The sequence below is a fragment of the Choloepus didactylus genome, chromosome 27, assembly GCF_015220235.1.
Source record: "Choloepus didactylus isolate mChoDid1 chromosome 27, mChoDid1.pri, whole genome shotgun sequence".
NCBI lineage: Eukaryota > Metazoa > Chordata > Mammalia > Pilosa > Megalonychidae > Choloepus > Choloepus didactylus.
The window spans coordinates 11354859-11374913 of NC_051333.1; the positions used below are offsets into that span (position 1 = coordinate 11354859).

At 53.6% G+C, this 20055-nt stretch overlaps 1 protein-coding gene across 9 annotated transcripts; it reads right to left on the reverse strand.

Annotated features, from left to right (window-relative positions):
- Positions 1–268: 268 nt before the first annotated feature.
- CBLC (Cbl proto-oncogene C) lies at positions 269–15459 on the reverse strand. 9 transcript variants are annotated; one of them, XM_037820500.1, is made up of 13 exons: positions 15323–15459; positions 14322–15242; positions 11884–12030; positions 10602–10758; positions 10312–10433; positions 8920–9057; positions 7127–7214; positions 6362–6493; positions 5670–5831; positions 5326–5406; positions 2305–2420; positions 2113–2188; positions 1948–2007 (listed from the first exon to the last, which is right to left on the reverse strand). In XM_037820500.1, the coding sequence occupies exons 2-12, from the start codon at positions 14672–14674 to the stop codon at positions 2179–2181; spliced, it is 1506 nt and encodes a 501-aa protein (XP_037676428.1). In that variant the 5' UTR covers positions 14675–15242; positions 15323–15459; the 3' UTR covers positions 1948–2007; positions 2113–2178. The 9 variants fall into 9 exon arrangements, with proteins under 9 accessions (XP_037676427.1, XP_037676428.1, XP_037676429.1 ...); XM_037820499.1 differs by lacking the exon at positions 2305–2420 and having other exon boundaries at positions 269–2007; XM_037820504.1 differs by lacking the exons at positions 1948–2007; positions 2113–2188 and adding an exon at positions 3307–4050 and having other exon boundaries at positions 2343–2420.
- Between the last annotated feature and the right edge of the window lie 4596 nt (positions 15460–20055).

Here is a 20055-nt window from a genome sequence, read left to right on the forward strand (position 1 = left end):
GCCTCATTGATATGGAATGTAAATTCATGGAGACAGAAAGAAGATTACAGGCTACCTGGGAGTGGGGAATGGGGAGTTAAAGCTTAACGAGCACAGAGTTTCTGTCTGGGGTGATAGAAGGTTCGGTCATGGGTGGTGGTGATGGAGATACAACGTGGCAAATGTAATTAACACCACTGACTTGAAACCTGGAGAGTGGCTCAAATGGGAAACGTTATGCCGTATATATGTTCCCACAATAAAAATTAAAAAAAAAAAAAGTTCTCAGCTTGCAGAATCAGGTCAGAAAAGACCATGCATAAGACTTCATGGCAATGCAATCTCTGGTGCGAACGCCAAGTTTTGGTAATGGATGCTGGTGATAGCAGCTCAACATCGTGAATGTAGTTCCCACCACCAAGTTGTGTACTTGGAAGTGGTTCAAATGGACATTATGTTCTATATATGTTATTGCAATAACAATTTTTAAAAATATCAAGAGGACCACGCAGCTTTGGCCTGTTTCTCTGGAATCCTCTGCGTGAAGTCTGCAGCCACTATTTAAGCAGAATGCCTGAGGCCACCATGGCCTGGGGAAGCCCAAACTAGCAAACAGGGAGACCACGTGGAGACCACGTGGGGAGACTCTGAGACCAGTGGGGTGCCTGCCCGGCCCCCAGTGGCTCCAGCAGCTCCAGCCACCCTTTGATTGCAACTGCAAGACGCACCCTGGGCCAAAACACCCAAAGGTGCCCTCCCAAAATCCTGGCTCACAGAAACCATGGTGTTAAAATGACTGTTGCGGGTTTTAAGCCATGGCACTTTGGAGTAATTTGTTACGAGCAATGGCTCATGAGAAAAGCAGCTGTTTCAGAGTTGGCCAGGCAGGTGCAGTGTCTGTCCAGTGGTCATCGGGGGCACCGGTCTCTTCTCATCAGACCGGTTTGACGGCGTGAGGGTGGCTGGGTTCCCGGTGCTGGCCGGCTGCCTGTGTTCTTGGTTATTTTCTAATCCTGGTTCTCCAATCACTCCCGGGATTCTGTGAGTGACCCAAAATCCTTTCAATAAATTCCCTTTCTGCCCCAGAGGTGGTTTCCAGTGCTTGGGAACTAAATCTCTGATGCATGCTTCCACACTCCCTTTAAACTGGTATATCCTTTTTCTCATCTTTTGAGTCTCAGCTTTAATGTCCCCTCCTCCAAGAAGTCCTCCCTGATTCCCAGGCTGGGTCAGTCACTCCCTCTGGGCTCCCGCAGCCTCTTAGTTCCACCCCCCCGCCCCACTGGCTCTGTCCACTCTGGGTCAACACTAGGGATGGGTCTGTCTCCCCCAGTGGACTGTGAGCCTGTGAAAGTGGGGCAGGGGCTGTTGGGATCCCTGCCGTGTTCCCAGCACTGCCCGGCCCAGGGCAAGGGCTCAAGGCAGAGGCTCAGGGAATACGGATGGATTTAAATGGAAGTGGAGGGAGGCATAGTCCTTCCAACTAGCGATGAGGCAGAAAATACTTCTTCAGCTCGATCTAGGTTGGAAGTTGTCAGTCTGGGAGAAGGATCCCAGAGGAGACTGGAAGAAAGACGGATGAGGGTGGGGGCGGCCAGACTGGGTGCATAACTCTCAAGCAAATGTGGGGTCTTCTTTGAATAGGGATTTAGGACTTGGATATCTGAGTCTAGGTCTAGGAATTTTTCTGCCATGGTTCAGCTGGGGAGTGGGGCTGTGGAGGAGGGACAGGACTGGAGCCCTGATTCTCTGGAAGCCTGGAACTCTGGATTTCTGTCCTGAGGGATGGACTCCTGGTCCAGAGGAACCGGATCTTTCACTCTTGGCTCTCTAGGGACCCGGACTCCTGGGGTGAGTGAGTGAGGATCAGGCCTCGGGGGCCGTCTGTTCCCAATGCCAAGCTGCCCCCTGGTGGCCGCTGTGCTCTTTCTCCACACACCAGAAAATCGCCCAGGCTTGGCAGTTTATTTCCGCTTCACAAACCCCTTCCAGCCCCTGGGGCTCCCTTTAGCAGCACATCTTGGTGCCCTGTAAGGTGGAAAGAGAGAAAGTGGATTAGATCCTATCACATCCGGGTGAGGCAGGAAGGGAACCTGGGGGAAGGGCAAAGGGCATGGAGGGGAGTGGGCTCACCTGGCCTCCAGGCCTGGGCAGCGATCATGGGCCCCCACAGAGGCAGCTGGAGGGGGTACTTTCCCTTTAGGAGTTTCTGCAATGGACAGAGGTTGAGGGGGGCTCTTGATTTTCTGGGATCTAGTATTTCCCCTCTGTCCCCACCTCCCCCCAGACTCAAGGGTTCTTGACCCCAGCTGCCCCTCCACTTACTCCGTGGCCTCTGCCCCAGCCTGGGGGCTGGAGCTGATGTCCCACGGAGATGAGGCCACAGTCCTAATTTTTGGCAAGGGGAGAGGAGCCCGAAGCCGAGGGAGGGCCAGTGAGGCCTGGAGGGAGCAGGGTGAGAAATGTCAGAGTGTGCTGCAGCAGTGGACACTAGGCTTGATCCACCTCACAAGTCTAGGCAGGGGTGACAGGCTGGGTGATGGGGCCTTCTCCCAGTCCATACTGTTTTCTCCCTTGCACCTCTGCCTTGAGTAGGAAGAACTTTTAATATGATTGTCCATCTGTCCATCCATCCATCCATCAGTCCATCCATCCGCCCATCCATCCACCCATCCACCCATCTATCTATCCATCCACCTATCCACCTACCCATCCACCCTTTCATCTATCCATCCAACCATTCATCCATCCATCCAACCCTCCATCCATCCACCTATCCGTCCGTCCATCCATCCATCCATCCATCCATCCATCCATCCATCCATCCATCCGTCTATCCACCTATCCATCCATCCAACCCTCCATCCTTCCACCTATCCATCCATCCATCCATCTGTTCATCCACCCACTTGTCCACCCATCCACCCACCCATCCATCCATCCACCCACCCATCCATCCATCCATCTACCCACTTGTCCACCCATCCACCCATCCATCCATCCAACCATCCATCCATCCATCCATCCACCTATCCATCCACCCACCCATCCATCCATCCGTTCATCTACCCACTTGTCCACCCATCCACCCACCCATCCATCCATCCACACATCCACCCACCCACCCATCCATCCATTCATCCATCCATCTACCCACCCACCCATCCATCCATCCCACTGACTGACTGAGCACCTACTGTGTGTCAGGCCCTGTCCTAGGCTCTGAAGAAACAGCCCTGAGCAAGACAGACACAAATCTCTGCCCAGGTGGAGCTGACCTTTTACTGAGCAAGAGACTGAATAATCAATGTGGGAACAAGGAAGTACCTGAGAGAGCCTTGCATGTCCTTCAGAGAACTGAGGTAGAGCCTGGGGAGAAGGGTGGGTGCCTGGAAATGGGAGGGTGGCTGGACAAGGCTTCTCTGGGGAGGGGGCGACTGAGCGGAAGCCTGAATACAACAAGCACCTGGCACTGCCCTGTGGTGGGAACGAGCTGACCTGTTAGACGCACGCCCAGGGGTTCACGGTTGCTGGAAAGAAGTGAGCAGGGTGGGGGTGGTAGGACACTGGAGACGTGGGGGGGTGAGGGCCCTCGGGGGCCATGGAGAGGACTTGGGCTTTAATTCTCGGAGCCCTGGGGAGATAGTGGGGGTTCCTGAGGGGTGTGGGATGGGGGATCCAACTGGGGTTACACACACCCAATCTCACCGACTTCATCAAAACCTAGGGGGCTTGAGCTACATTTGTTCCCATTCTCCACATGGGGACACTGAGGCTTGGAGAGATCCCCAGTGGCAAGTGGGGTGCGGGTGGCTAGATATGAGCCAAGGTCCTGCTGACAGACAGTGTCGCTCCACACGGCACTGACCATCACTGGGGTCCCCACCTGGGCCTCGGCACCAGGGCACACTGTCCCCGCAACAGCCCCTCGGGGCAGCGACTAGCCTCATGCCCATTTTACAGACCAGGTCATCGAGGCCCACAGAGGGAGTGGAGAACGAGCTCTGGAGTGTGGAGCCTCAGCGACCCCTTCTGTATAATGGGGATCACACCAGCGTCGACGTCATGGGGCTGTTGGGACAATGAACAGAATATGCTAGAAGCAGTGCCAGGCATGTGGCGAAGGTCATTCACCTGCCAGCTGTTCCTTTCGTGACTGTCACCTTGCAGGGAAGGAGCAGTGTTCCCAGGGCTCTGTCTTCTGCAGCATGTTTTGAAGGATGAAGGCAGGGGTGGGGGTGAGGGGCTGACCGGAAGTCGAGTCTGGCAGGGACTGGGGAGAAGTGGGAAAGGTGCACCCGGCGGAGGGCACGGCCCAGGCAGAGGTGCGGCTCAGCCCCGGGTGCCTTGTCAGCCTGCCCTTCTGCTGTGTCCCCCTCCTGGCCCCCCGGGAACCGGCTGAGTGCCTCGTAATCTCCTAATGCTTCCATTTGCTGTTTGGCCCTGGGTCTGAGACCGTTTTTAGCTTCCCTGGCTGGTCTCACCACCACCCCACCCCCCTTCCTGCTGGCTCTCTTGTTTGCTGTGGTCGAATAATGTTCCGGACTTCCTGAGCTGTTTGTTTGAAGACTGGCCCGGTATTGATCTAATCCTGCATGTACTCAGCCAGAGGAGCCAACAGAGACCTGCCCCTCCACAGCAGGATGGGGGCTCAGAAAATTCTGGGGGGTGAGGGGTGGGGGGTGGGGGAGAAAGAAAGGCCAGGACCTTGACCTGCTTAGGTCATTTCCTTTAAAAAAAAAAAAAAAGAAAAGAAAATTGGTTCTGGGGGCCTTGCAAGCCCGCCAACACTGGCTGCTTCTCTTTCAGGCTGTGTGGCTTTGGGTCAGGAAAGTCACCTCTCTGAGCTTTTTTTACCTCTGGAAAATGAGGAGACTTCAGAGCGCTGTTGGGAAGACTCAGTTCGATTTATTCATTCAACCCCTGTTTACTGAGCACCTACATTCTAGAGCTATAAAGTTTACAGCCCCTTGACAGCAACCCCACTCTGGCCAGGTGTGAAAGGGCTGTGAGGATGCAGCAGGAGGAGGGGATGGAGGGACAGCCCGGGGGAAAGGAAGTCCAGGGAGAGAATGCGGCCAGTGCAAAGGCCCTGAGGCAGCACGCGTCTGGCTTGCTGGAGAAGGAGCAAGAAAACAAGTAGCCTGGAGGGGAAGGAGTGAGGAAGAGAAGAATCGGAGGCGAGGTCACGGAGTGGTGGGTGCCAGCTGGCACAAGGCCTTGTGGGTGGTGCCAAGGTTGAGCGCCTGCCCTGGCCCCACCCCCACCCCCCGCCCCGAGCTCCCAGTTGGACCAGGACCCCGGGAATGAGACCAGAGCTGCCCATCTCGGGGGGGGCTGACTCACCACCTTCAGTCCACCTCCACTTCTGGGTCCCCTGGGGGACAGAGCCAGCCGAGGTGGCAGTGGGGGAGCAGAGGAGACCACCTGGGGAAGACGAGGGTGGGGATGGGGCTTGTGAGCTGCCGTTTTCTACCCACCCACGTGTCCCAGTCTTCAGGGCCGGGCCTAGACTCCGGAGATTTACCGGAGAAGTGACAAAGTCTTAACCCTCAGGAGGGTTAGAACCAGAGAAAGCTACCGCCCCATACCCTTGGGAGGCCAGCGTCTGGGCCCCCAGGACTCAAGAACCCTGTCACCGGCTCCCCCCTCCCTCAGACCCAGGAGTCCGGGCCCCAGCTCCTGCTTACCTGCTCTGGCTCCCCCTCCTCGTCTCCCAGGTCACTGATGTCCTCTGAGCCCTCAGCAGTGGCCCTGGCTTCTGCCGGCCTCCCCGGGAACTGATGGATGCTCACGGCCTCTCGGCCCTTGATCTCGCAGCGGCAGAAGGGGCAGGTCTGGCTGTCCGAGTGCTGGGGGCAGGGAGGGGGTTGACAAGGGGAAGGTCAGGGCCTCCCTGTTCTCCAGCATGTCTCTTGGGACTGAAAGGGCCTCTGGGCAGGGGGGAGGGCGGGAAGTGGAGAGAGAGAGGAGGATCACGGAGAGAGAGAGAGATGGGAGAGAGATGTTGACACAGAGAGAGAAGGGCCTTTGCCAAGGAACCCACGGGCTTGAATCACCACTAGGCCTCTTAGAGGTCACTGCCATCAGCCCCATTCTCCAGAGGAGGAGACCGAGGCTCAGAGACAGGAAGCCACCATCTCAGATCACCCAGCAAGGGAAGGAAGGAGCCTTCCCCCTAATAACAGAGCTGGAGAAGGAGAAACAGAGGAGACAGATGCAGAGTGAGATGGCCCAGAGGCCCAGACACAGACCTGAGTCACCCTGAGCAGCTCTCTGCTCTCCCTGGGCCTCAGTTTCCCCAACAGATGGATGAGACCTATGGGAGATCCTCCTGGGTGGAGGAGACCGGGCTGGAGGGTGAGGCAGGAGCCAGACCCACCTGCCAGGCAGCCAGGCAGCGGCTGCAGAGCAGGTGCCCGCATGGCTCAATCTTCACGTCCTTGTCGTTCTCAGCACAAATCTTGCAGACCTCGAAGGTGGAATCCATGGCCCAGTAGAGCTGCAGCTGCTCCTGGTGGGCAAGAAGATGAGGAGAAGGCAGGGGCGGGTGGGGGTGTCAGGCACAGGACACAACTCAGCCTCAGGAACAAAGTCCCAAACCTCTGTTCCGGCTCAGACCCCTCTCCGAAGTTCAAGGTCTGGTTACCCCACTGCCTCCTCCACCTTCCCTCCTTGTTATGAGGCATGTTCTCTAGGGGTGCTTACCCTTAGGGGGTACCAGATTTAGCAAATAAAAGCAGAGTGTCCAGTTAAGGTTGAATTTCAGGTAAAGAATGGGAAAAAAAATTAAGTATAAGTATATCCCAAATGTGCATGGGCTATACTTATACTTTGAGGACAGCACAGGTGCTGTCACTGAGGAATACTCAAGTGCATTAGCCATTAAGCATTCTTCCTCCATCAGGCCCCATGATAACGCCTGGGAAAGAGGCAGGAGGAGCCTTTTCCAAGGGCTGAACTGAGGCTCAGAGAGGTGAAGTGATTTACTCAGGGTCACACAGCCACCAAGCCATCACTCCACCTCAAGGCCTTTGTGATTCCAGGGCCTGGTGCCATGGGAGAGCATGCCCGAGCTGGGGGTAGTGGGGGGGCGGGGGGTGGGGGGGTGAGCAGGGACCACAGGAGGAGGAGCCCTGGGTCTCACCTCCGACACGTGGATGTGCTGATGCGGTTCCAGCTGGCAGAGCTCAGTCAGGTCCGGGTTGTGGTTCTTCCCATCTGGGTAGAGGTAGCTGAGGAAGGGGAGAGGGTGCACCCATGAGCCCAGACTGACTAGGGCCCTCCACAGGGCCCCCTTGACTACCTGGGATGAGGTTTTGCCTCAAACCCATTGCTGGCCTGGGAATATTTTCCTTCTTCCCTCCTCAGATTAAGACTCTCCAGGGCAAGGCCGCGTCCCCTCGGCCCCCAGGGCAGGCACAATAAACCCAAGTGACTCAAGCACTGGAAACAAGGATCAGATTGAACCAGAACCAGGAAACAGATGAAAATCTCGGACTTAGGCTCCCCAGAACCTCTCCCTCCGTGGATTCTCCAGACCTAAGCCTAACCATATCTCAGAGTCTCAGACTGTGGGAGTGACCAGATCCCAGAATCTTAGCATATCGGGGTGGAGGGAGCCCCCCGCCATGGCCTCACTTCACAGAGGGTGAGCAGAGGCTCCCTGAGGGGCGGCGCTTGGCTGAGGCCCCACGGTGCGGCCAGGAGAGATGCGGAGCCAGGCCCAGAGGTCAGCTCTGAGGACTGGGCTTCAAAGAGGCTGAGAAAGAGCTCTGGACCCTCTGGGTCTCCCATCCGGGTCAGAATAGCAGCCTCACATCAGCTGTGGGGTCAGGAGTCCCCAGCAGCGAGGCCGGTGCCCCCCACCCCTCCGCTGGGCCGCCCAGGGAGAGCAGTGCAGGAACGCTGGCCCAGACTCTCAAGCAGCTTTCCCATAAGCACACCGCGAGAGCTCACTACCTCAGTTTCCTCTTCTGTAACATGCCTGTAACCATGCCCAGGCAAAGGCTGGTGGCAAGGACTAAATATGACACTGATCGCACATAAAGCACACAGCATTGTCTTCGCTGGTGAATGACCAATTAAAGGGGACCGCTATGACCACCCTGCTGTGCGGCAGGAAGACCTCATTGTCTCTCGGTCTCCTCGTCTGCCAGTTGGCAGTGCACGTGTGTATGGGGGGATGAACCAGACTGGTGGTGTGCATGCTGATTTAGACTCTGGAATCTTCTCCTCCAGTGAAATTTGACCTGGAACTCAGGAGCACGCAGAGGCTGAGGGCCCACGCTAGGAGCCTGGCTGCCTGCCTCCAAATCCCAGCTCGTTAGCTCAGTAGCTGTGTGACCTGAGGCTAATGACCCTGCTTCTCTGTGTCTCGGTTTCCTCAGCTGACAAGTGGGGATATAATAACTGTATATGCACGTGTATACACACACGTGAGCATCTATAACCTATATGAGGGCTCTGCTTAAAGGTTTGCTTGCTTTTTCCTCTCAGCTTCTATCTAAGACAACTTCTGAGGGGCACTGGGGCAGCCAAGGTGACAGAATGATAGCCACCAGCCTAGCTGGTTCCCCAATTCCCTTCCTGTCCTAACAGACTGTACTCTAGATAAGAATATGGACACTTATAACCAAAAGCTCTCGAGCCCAATTCCAAGGAATGATGGCCACTGAGGTTGTACCCAACGTCCCCCCACGCTGCTCAGAGCTGGGCCTAGCCCACAGGGCAGCTTTGCTAGCTTTGAACTAGGAAAATGCCCCTTCCTCAAAACCCTTGACTGCCACCTGCTGGAATATCATAGTATTGCAAATGTACATGTCTGTCCTGTGAATGCTACGTGCCCTCAGAAGCGGTGATCTTGTGCAGTGCCCAACAGACACAACCTTTTGCAGCGGCTTTTGCTGACACCCTCCCAGTGCCAGGATGGGGACTCACAAGCCTTCTTTTTGTCCCTCCAGGAGCACGTGGAAAAGGGGTCTGTTTGGAGGGATGGTCTGCAGGATGCTGCCATCTGAGCTCACGTACCCGATGGCCCACTGTCCCAGGCGAGTGCAGCTGGGACGAAAGATGTAGCTGGAAGGAGAGGGAGGTGGGCAGGGTGAGGGGGGTGGTAACTACTGTCTCTTCAGGGACCTCAGAGGCCCCCACCCTGTTAAGGAATCAGGTGTCCTTGCCCCTTTACCGGCCTAAGTCCCCACTCTTTAGGCAATGTGCTGCTGGATTCCTGTCCACCACTGTAGAGGCTGTCTGTTGATTTTGACTGCCTGGCACCTCTTCTTCCAATAACAAGTCCCCAGTTTTCATTTGGGGACCTCTCCCTCCTTCACTGGGGTTTAGACAAGGCCAACTCTGCCTTGGTCAATTTCAGGACCCCTGACCACAGTGATGGGAGTCAGGCCTGAGACTTTTGCTGAAAGTATCAGGGAGCAAGGTACCCCATTTCTACAGAGGTTGCTAAGCTGGTAAGGTGTACAGTGGGGGGGCTTCTAGAAGCCATTTTGCCACCTTGAGGAGAGATGCTGTCTGAGAATGAAGCCAACACAGACGAAAGGAGAGACGGGGATGAACGGGAATGGATTCCTATCAGTAGCATTGGAGCACCTGGATCCAGCTGTGCCTGAAATCCAAATCCCGGTCTCTTGATTATGGAAATTAATTCATTCCTTCTGGTGTTTTTTCTTTTTCTTTTTCTGCTTCTTTTTCTTTTTCTTTTTTCTTCCTTTCCCTCTTCCTTTCCCTCTCCCTCTCCCTCTCCCTTTCTCTTTTCTTCTTCCTCTTTTCTTAAACCAGCTTGATCCTTACCTGGAAGAAGGCTAATACACCCACCTTCCTAGGGATCCTAAATAACTCATGAATCTGACCTCCTATTCCCTTAACTTCTTGGTTTTCCAGGCAGCTCAGCTCATCAATACTTAACCTTCTGGGCTCAAAAACTACCAGCTTGAAATAATTTAAGGACCCCGTCTCCTGCCCAGCAGGTGGGGAGATCAGATTCAAAATATTTAACAGATGGTACAGCATGGGCTCTGACCTATTAGAAATGGACCTGAACCTGGGGCAGGGACTTTGGGGCTTCTGCCGAGCCAGGTATTGCCCCTTTAGTGGCTGGACTGTGGGAAGGTCCAAGAGGTTCCGAAGAGGAGCTGGGGAGGCAGGGCCACTGGGCATCCTACCTCTGAGTCCTCAACTCCCTGAGGACCCAGAAGCTTCAATTCCTCGGCTCTTGCCTCCTGAAGGATGTCCAAGCTTCCACCACCCACTAGCACAGGACCCGGACACCCGAGTCCCTCCCTGGCAGCCCCATCCCACGAGGCCTGGACCTTTTACCTGCCTGGCTTGTCCCTGTAGGCCTGCAGGCGTGCACGGACCTCATCATACGTGAGGAAGGCCATGTAGCCCGGATGGTTGACCGCCAGGAGCTGCCAGTTCTTGAGGAGTGTTGGCCATGGCTGGGGTGGGGCAGGGCTTGGGTCAAGGAAGGGCCAAAGGAGCAGCCTGCCCCCCCCACCCCGTAGTGCTCACCCTCATGGTGGGGAATGGCTCTTTACACAGAAGACCCCAGCCCCTCCTCTCTTGGACCCAGGAGTCCAGGGTCCCCAGCCCCAGCCTTCCCTGACCTGGAAGAGCCTGGTGAAGATGTCAAACTCAAAGACGGACACGTGGCTGCTGCAGGTGAGGTCGATGGTGGAGCGCAAGGCCAGGGCCGTGGAGCCCGGCTCGATGGGGTGGCAGGTGCACAAGAGGGACTCAAATGCAGCCCAGGACAGCACGCACCTTACGGGGCAAGAAGCAAAGCTGAGGCCTCTGGGAGTCTAGTGTGGGGGGATCTCTGGGAAGGAGGGGCTGGGGGCCTGGACTCCTGGGTCCTGGGGAAGGAGGGGCTGGGGGCCTGGACTCCTGGGTCTGAGGGAGGAGGGGGCTGGGGGCCAGGACCCCTGGGTCTGAGGGAGGAGAGGCTGGGGCCTGGACCGCTGGGTCTGAGGGAGGAGGGGGCTGGGGGCCAGGACCCCTGGGTCTGAGGGAGGAGAGGCTGGGGCCTGGACCGCTGGGTCTGAGGGAGGAGGGGCCTGGGTGCTGGGACTCCTGGGTCTGAGGAAGGAAGGGGCTGGGGCCTGGACCCCTGGGTCTGAGGAAGGAGGGGCTGGGGGCCTGGACTCCTGGGTCTGAGGGAGGAGGGGGCTGGGGGCCTGGACTCCTGGGTCTGAGGGAGGAGGGGGCTGGGGGCCGGGACCCCTGGGTCTGAGGGAGGAGGGGCCTGGGTGCTGGGACTCCTGGGTCTGAGGAAGGAAGGGGCTGGGGCCTGGACCCCTGGGTCTGAGGAAGGAAGGGGCTGGGGCCTGGACCCCTGGGTCTGAGGGAGGAGGGGCTGGGGGCCTGGACTCCTGGGTCTGAGGAAGGAGGGGGCTGGGAGCCTGGACCCCTGGGTCTGAGGAAGGAAGGGGCTGGGGCCTGGACCCCTGGGTCTGAGGGAGGAGGGGCTGGGGGCCTGGACTCCTGGGTCTGAGGGAGGAGGGGGCTGGGGGCCTGGACCCCTGGGTCTGAGGAAGGAAGGGGCTGGGGCCTGGACCCCTGGGTCTGAGGGAGGAGGGGCTGGGGGCCTGGACTCCTGGGTCTGAGGGAGGAGGGGGCTGGGGGCCTGGACCCCTGGGTCTGAGGAAGGAAGGGGCTGCGGCCTGGACCCCTGCGTCTGAGGAAGGAGGGGGCTGGGAGCCCGGACCCCTGGGTCTGAGGGAGGAGGGGCATGGGTGCTGGGACTCCTGGGTCTGAGGGAGGAGGGGGCTGGGGGCCGGGACTCCTGGGTCTGAGGGAGTAGGTGCTGGGGACCGGGACTCCTGGGTCCCCAGGCAGGGGCAGGCTGGGGCTCCAGTCGCTGAGGGCTTGAGTTGGCTGCTCACTCACCGGTCCCCACAGCGCTCCCTCCAGAAGGTGTGGGCGGGAGCCTTGGTGAGCTGGTAGGTGTGGCCACAGTACTCCCCATGGGGGAAGAGTGCTCCCAGCTCCGCGTGCATGTAGCTGAAGATGAGGGCCAGCTTGGCCAGCTGTCGCCTGAGGGGATAGGCTCTGAGAGGTTGGGCCGGGCCATGGGGCTCCCACTGAGGGCCCTCTCCCCACAGGACATGGCCTCAGGGACAGGGTGCCAGGCGCACTGGTGCAGGGGGAGAGTCCTCCCAAGCCCGCCTCACCGTCCTGCCTGAGGCCTCCCTGCTCTGGACCTCAGTTTCCCCATCTGTGAAGGAACCGGAGGCTCTGCCCAGCACTCATGTTGTCCCCCAGCAAAGCCCGGCCTCTGCCGGCAGCCCGGGGAGGCAGGGGACAATCCTTGCCTAGTTGGACCATGGATCCCGGGCTCAGCATGCCCCCACCCTCGGAGCTTTCCTCTCCAGTGTCAGCAGCTCTGAGTGGTGAGGTCCTGACTTTTCTCCTGCAGGATGTGGGTGGCAATAAAGGGTGGCTGTGACCCTTACCAATGGTGTGGTTTTTGGCAAGTTCCTTTTTTCTCCTAAGTCTCAGTTTCCTCAACTGTGAAACGGAAATAAGTGTAGACTAAGGCCGGCCTCTATCACACAGGGGAGTGACGAGGATTCTTACATGTCCTGCCAGAACATAAAATGCTTAGCACCCTGGGAAGATGGGTGGCCCTCAGAGCAGATGAATGGTGATTATTATTGTGTTTATTATTATTAATAGCCTCCTGGGGCCACCTCTGACAGTTTATAAGCAGTTTATAACCTCCCAGGGCCTGGAGCTCTGTTGTCTGATATGGAAGCCACCACACACATATGGCTGGTCCAAATTGAGATGTATTGTGAGTGTGATATACACATGGGATTTCAAAGATGTTGTGCTAAAAAAAAAAGAAAAAGAATGAAAGAATGAAATATCTCATTAATAACTGCTCTATATTGATTATAAATTGAAACGATAATATTTTGGATAGAGTGAATTAAAGAAAATGTTATTAAAATGTATTCCACTTTTTTTTTAACTTTTTGCGATGAGTCTACTAGAAAATTAAAAATTACATATGTGGCTTGCATTATATTTTTGTGGACAGTGCTGACACAGAACATCCTAGGATGCTCAAGATTGTAGAATATCCACCAGAAGTAGAATATCTGCCAGAAGTTTCTAGAATGTACTGAGTCTAGAAATTGACTTCTAGAAATTTACTTGTCACAGTCAATTAGGGCAGGGAGGCTAGATTGTGGGGGACAATCCCCTCAAGCAATATTTGACTGCATCCCACTTGACTTTCGAATGTCCCATCAGATATTTATAATTATCTGAGCCTGGGACCCGATTCCATTTTACATAAGCTTTTTTTGCACATTTTAAATTTATACTGGATTTTGCAGAAATTCAACTACCTGACATGTCAAGGGAAGACTATCTGATTCAGCAACTTTGATTTATAGGCCCAAGTGTCTGACTATTCAATCTGTCTTCCAGAATAATTGTGACTCAGCATTTTCATTTCAAATGTAGAAAAATTTTCCTTTTTTCATTCCCTTCTATTAAAGTTTGGGTATTATAGTGATTTTTTAAAAAGTCATGGGTGGGTAGGTGGGTGGTTTAACCTGCGCATTTCTTTTTGGGTTAAGACACTAGAATATATTTGCTGTAAATTAAGGGGGTCGGGCTTGACAGGGTTGGGAACCAGGGGTGGGGGCCTTGCACTGGGCTTCAGACCCCAAACCTCACGGGACCCAGGTCACTCAGCAGCCCTGTTCCCCGAGTTCAGAACACCCACCACAGCGGGCAGCCCTTGGATCCCAGCTAGCTGGTCCTCAGGAACCAAAGACCAAGAGGGGCCTCTGGGTCCCCCAGGCAGGGATGGAGATGGGGACCTCATGATGGGCTTCTCCAGGTGTGCCAATCCACCCCTTCTCCTTCAGGGTCCCCAGGGGGTCACCACATTCCAGGACAGAACATCAGCTAAGGCTTCTGGGAATAGAACAGGGAGGACTGGGCTGCTGGGTGACCAAGACAGGTGAAAATGGGGGTGGGGGGAAGGCAGGGGTTGTTGAGGGTGGGGTCCCCAAGGAAAGAAAAAACTGGGTGGCCCAGTTTACCAGGCTCCCTCATGGAGGAGGGCCTGGGGCCTGGACTCCTGGGTCTGAGGGGCTCCCAGGTAGATGTGGGGGAGTCTGAGAGACGTCTTGGAGCCCTGACTGCTGGTGAACCGAGAGGTGCCCCAGACTCCAGGTTCCTGGAAAGGAGGTCGCAGGTCCTGGGGCTCTGGCTTCCTGGGTCTGAGGAGGAAGGAGCTTGGGGCCCGCCCTGGGCCTCACTCTGATGTCACCTATGTCGCGGGGCGAGGGCCTGCGCTCACTCACCTGAGTCTGGAGCCCTCCTGGAAAAGCTCGCTATCAGCACCCGCCCCGCCGCGAGGTGGTAGCAGCGCGGCCACCTGCCTGCTCTTGGCCTCCAGGTTGGAGAGGTAGACGACCAGGAAGTCCCCGGCGCCGCCGGGACCCTCGGAGCCGCCCCTGCCCGCCGCCCGCCGGGCGTGGGCCACCTCGCGCAGCAGCCGCGCCGTGCGGGGCAGCAGGTCCCGCAGCGACGGGGGGCTCGAGGTGACCCGGAGGTCCCCGCATTGCGCTTCCAGGCGCTGCAGCAGCCTCACGGCCCGGCCGAGCGCGCGGGGCTCTTCCCGCTGTCGCCTCCACGGGACCGCCGCCGCAGCCATGGGTCCCTCGGGTGCCCGGGGAGGGAGGTCCGGGCGCGGTCCGGCCCAGGGTAAGGGGCGGGACGGGGCGGGGGAGATCGGGGGCGGGCCCTGGAGAACTGGAGAGGGGACACCAGCAGACGTCCGGGTTTCCAAAGAGGGCACCTGGGTCCCCTAGAGGTGAGACTCGGAAGTCTGATTCCCCTGAGAGAGCAGGGTGGGGTGGCTTCGGTGGGTGGCGGTGGGACGGGACTCCTGAGTGGGGGGGATCTGCAGGTAGCACGCCTGGCCCCTACAGGGAAGGGCTGAGGGCCGGGCCCCAAGGTTGCACGGGGAAGAGGGCTGGAGACACCTGGGACTTTGGCGGGCTGGGGGTGGTGGGGGTGACAGGGCTTCGCCAGCCACACCCTTCAGTGAGGCGGGGCCGGGGCGCGGCACTCCTGGCTGGGGGCTGAAGGTCTGGTTCCTCGGTCGTGGCACTGGATTAAAGGTCAGAGAGCTGGGCTCTCTCGGAGGAAGGGTGAGGGAGGTCATTCGATTCCTTTGTCCCCAAGAAGGAAGGCACAGCGTGACCAGACCGCTGGGTCCCCTAGAAGCAAGAGTTGAGAGGAAGATGACTGAGGGGGCAAGAATTTGGCGACAGGATACCTAGGTTCCCACGGCCGGTACCTGCAGGAAATTAGGGTGGAATTCAGATGCCCACATTTCCAAAGGAGGCGGATTCCTGGGACCCCGGGGAAGAGGCAGGAAGACGGGGCTCAAGAAGGCGGGGGGCCCGGGCGGGGCTTGTCCGCGCAGGGTTGACGGAGCGCGCCGTTCTCTCCAACTTGCAGAACCTGTAGCATCAGCCCAGCCCGTGCTGCTCTCAGGGCAGCCACGTGGGAGCCCCAAAGCATCTAGGCCACGCCCCCGGCGCCTCGGCCACGCCCAAAGGGTAGAGACCACGCCCCCGGCGCCCTGGCCACGCCCCCGGGAAACTACGCCGCGTTCTAATGGCAAATATTCACATCCCTAGAGAACTGAGAATCGGAGAATTCTAGTAATTGCTAACATTTCTTGAACACTCGCTCTGTCGCGCCCTATGTGTCAGGCTTTACAAACATTTCTTACTGAATTATCAAAAACCCTTGGAGGTGAGGTCAGAGGTGGGAGGGGGCTTAGGATCCCAGGGCTGAGAGTTGAGCCACTCCGAGCCCCTCCCCAGTCCCCACTCCCTCCCCTCTTGGAACCCGAGAATCCTGAACTCGTGGAAGTGTCGACCTTGCATCTCAGACGAGGCAGAGACCGGGTCTGTGCAGTCAGGATGCACCCGATCGGCACCCCATCACTTGGTGTTTCTGCCTCTCCCAGCCTCAGCTTCCTCCGCCGGAAAATAGGATGGAAACCCATCATCCTAGCAAACATTCAAATTTCTGACAAAGCCCAGTGGTGAGGAGGAGCCCGTGGGAGTGTAAATGGACAAACTCCTTTGGAGAGCAAATTGGCAGCCTCCATAAAACCTTTGATAGGGCAAGTCTATTGCCAGGTACATCCTTCAGAGCTGTGGCTTGGAAACATTTTTACTCTCTTTGGGACATTAATACAGGGATATACCCCAGAAACAAAAGATCCACAGGCAACCCTCACCCTGAGTATGTGCAATGCACTATAATATCTTCTATTCTATTTAATTCCATTTCATTAAAGAAAAAATCTTGTTTGCAACCCACTAAATTGATTTCACAACCCACTAATGGATGTTGTTCAGCAAGAAAACTCCAAGAGATGTGTTCAGGGATATTCATTGCAGCCTTGTCAGAAATGGACAAAACTGGAAACAAGGTAAGTGCTAGGAGTCCATGACCAGGAAAAGGGATAAATAAATTGTGGTCTACTCTCATAATGGACTGCCACACAGCATTTAGGATGAATGAACTGGACACACAAACCAAACTGTGTGACTCTTAAAAACATAAAGATGTAATAAACGAATTCAGCAAAGCTGCAGGCTACACAATGCACACAAATCAGTTGTGTTTCTATACCCCTGCAAAAAATATTCTGAAATGGAAATTTTAAAAATACTCCATTTATAATTGTCCCTAAAAGAGTAAAATACCCAGGAATAAACTTAACCAAGGAGATGAAGGACTTGTACACTGAAAACTACAAAATGCTGCTGAAAGAAATTAAAGAAGATCTAAATAAATGGAAAGACATACTTTTATGGATACAAAGACAATATTATTAAGATGTCAGTACTGCCCAAGGCTAACTACAGATTCAAAGCAAAACTGAAGAAAATTACATCAGCCAAAAAACAAAAAAAATAAATAATCTCATCAGCCTTTTTTTGCAGAAATGAAAAAGCTGATCCTCAAATCTTATGGAATCACTAGGGGCCCCAAATAGCTAAATCAATATTGCAAAAGAAGAACAAAGTTGGAGGTCTCATACTTTCCATTTTCAAAACTTACTACAAAGTCACTGTAATCAAAACAGTGTGGTACCAGTATAAAGACAGACATATAGACCAATGGAATAGAATTGAGGGTTCAGAAATAAACTCATACATCTATGACCAAATGATTTTTGACAAGGGTGCCAAGTACCTCAATTGAGGGAAAGAATGGTCTCTTCAACAAATGGTGCTGGGAAAACTGGATATCCACTTGCAAAATAATGAAGTTGGATCCCTACCTCACACCATACACAAAAATTAACTCTAAATGGATCAAAAACCTAAACATAAGAGTGAAAGCCATACAACTCTTAGAATGACACATAGAGGAAACCATCATAGCACTGGATTTGGTGGTGCTTTCTTAGATATGACACCAAAAGCATTAGCAACAACAAAAATAGATAAAATGAACTTCATCAAAATTTAAAAGTTTTGTATATCAAAGAACACTATCAAGAAAGTGAAAACACAGCCTATAGAAAGGGAGAATATAATTGCTAACCTGATAAGGGCTTAATATCCAGAATATATAAAGAACTGCTACAACTCAACAACAAAAAAGACAATTAACACAACTGAAAAATGGGCAAAGGACTTAAATAGACATTTCTCCAAAGATGATATACAAATGGTCAACAAGCACATGAAAAGATACACAACATCATTGGTCATCAGAGAAATGCAAATCAAAACCTCAGTGAGATGGCATTCACACCCAGAAGGATGATTATAATAGAAAAGACAAATAATGACAAGTGTTGGTGAGGAGCTGGAGAAATTGGAACCCTCATCAATTACTGATGGGAATGTAAAATATTGCATCTGCTTTGGAAAATAGTTTGGCAGTTCCTTCAAATGTTAAATGTAGAGTTACCGTACGTGCCAGTTTGAATGTATTATGTCCCCCAAATCGCCATTATCTTTGATGCAATCTTGTGTGGACAGACATATTCGTGTTGATTAGATTGCAATTCTTTGATTGTTTCCATGGTGACGTGACCTACCCAACCATAGGTGATGACTCTGATTAGATGGATAATTTCCATGGAGGTGTGGCCCAGCCCATTCAGCTTGGGCCTTGATTAGTTTACTAGAGCACTATATAAGCTCAGACAGAAGGAGTGAGCTTGCTACAGCCAAGGAGGACACTTTGAAGAATGCACAGGAGCTGAGAGAGGAACTGCAGCTTACAGAGACATTTTGGAAATGGCCTTTGAAAGCAGACTTTTGCTCTGGAGAAGCTAAGAGAGGACAAACGCCCCCAAAGCAACCAAGAGTGACATTTTTGAGGAGCTGCAGCCTAGAGAGGAATGTCCTGGGAGAAAGCCATTTTGAAACTGGAACTCTGGATCAGACTCCAGCCATGTGCCTTCCCAGCTAACAGAGATTTTCGGACGCCATTGGCCATCCTCCAGTGAAGGTACCCCCTTACCCTGGACACTTTATGGCCTTAAGACTATAACTTTGTAACCAAATAAACTGCCTTTACCAAAGCCAATCCATTTCTGGTATTTGCTTAACGGCAGCACTAGCAAACTGGAACACTGTATGACCTTGCAGTTTTACTCCCATATATATACCCAAAAGAATTGAAAAATATGGCCACACAAAAAGTTATATACAAAGGTTCTCAGCAGAATTACTCATAGTATCCAAAAAGTGAAAACAACCCAAATTATTTCTATCAACTGATGAATGGATAAATGAAATATGGTCTATCCACACAATGGAATATTATTTGGCCATTAAAAGAAATGAAGTGTGGATGCATGTTACAACATGGATTAACCACAAAATCATGATGCTAAGTGAAAGAAGCCAGTCACAAAGGACCATGTATTGTATGATTACATTTATAGGAAACGTCTGGAATAGGCCAGTCTATAGAGATGGACAGTAGATTAGTGGTTGCCTAGGGCTGAGGGAATTTGGAAGGAATGGGGTGGGGGGGTGTCTGCTAATGGTAGGGGTTTCTTTTGGGGGGTGATGGAACGTTCTAGAATTGTGGTGATGGCTATGCAACTCTATAGCAATACTAAAAACCATTAAATTTTATACACTTTAAATGGGTGAGTTGTATGGTATGTGGAGTGTATCTCAATGACGCTGTTAAAATAAAAATAAGTGGCTAATAGTACTACTTACCTCAACAGAGTCCAGATCTTGCGGGCAGCCGGAAGAGGGCGCTCTGGGTACAGGCTAATCTCTATCCTCGTGGCCTTTACGCCTCCAGGCCCTGGCCACGCCTCCGAGGCATTGGCCACGCCCCAGGGTTCTGACCACACCCCCTTCACGGCCTGCCCATCAAAGCCGAGGAAGCCTCCGAGCTCTGGCCGCACCGCAAGCGCCTGGCCCCGCCCTTGGACTTGAACCAAACGCTTAAGACTCGTCACAACCCCAAGACAGGGTCTGAAGCGGCAAATTCACCCACCACCGTACTCTCCAAATCCTGACCACAGATGCGTGCACAGACTTTGAATGCGAGCTGAACTATTACATACTGATATCAATGTTAAATGACGTGATTGGGGTAAATGACTCTCAGAAACACAGAAGCTTAAAGCCATAGATTTTTTTTTTTTTAAACATGACTTTTCATTTGAAATCATTTTAAACTTACAAAAATTGCAAGAATAGGGTAAAGAATTATTTTATACTTTTCACCCAAATTCATCAATTGTTAACAATTTGCCACCTTTGATTTTTATCACTGTCTTGCTCTTCTTTTTTCCTCTCCCCAAGCCATTTGAGGGTAAACTGCAGATATTATATCCCTTCAGCCTTGAATGCTTCAGTGAGTCTTTCTAAGTTTAAGACATTCTCATATATAGTCACAGAACAATCGCCTGAATCAGGTCGTTTAATACTGATATTAGTATCTAATAGTTCAGTTCACATTCAAATTTTGCCAGCTGTCCCCAAACTGTCCTTTATGGCAGAAATGTTTTTCCAGTAGGAA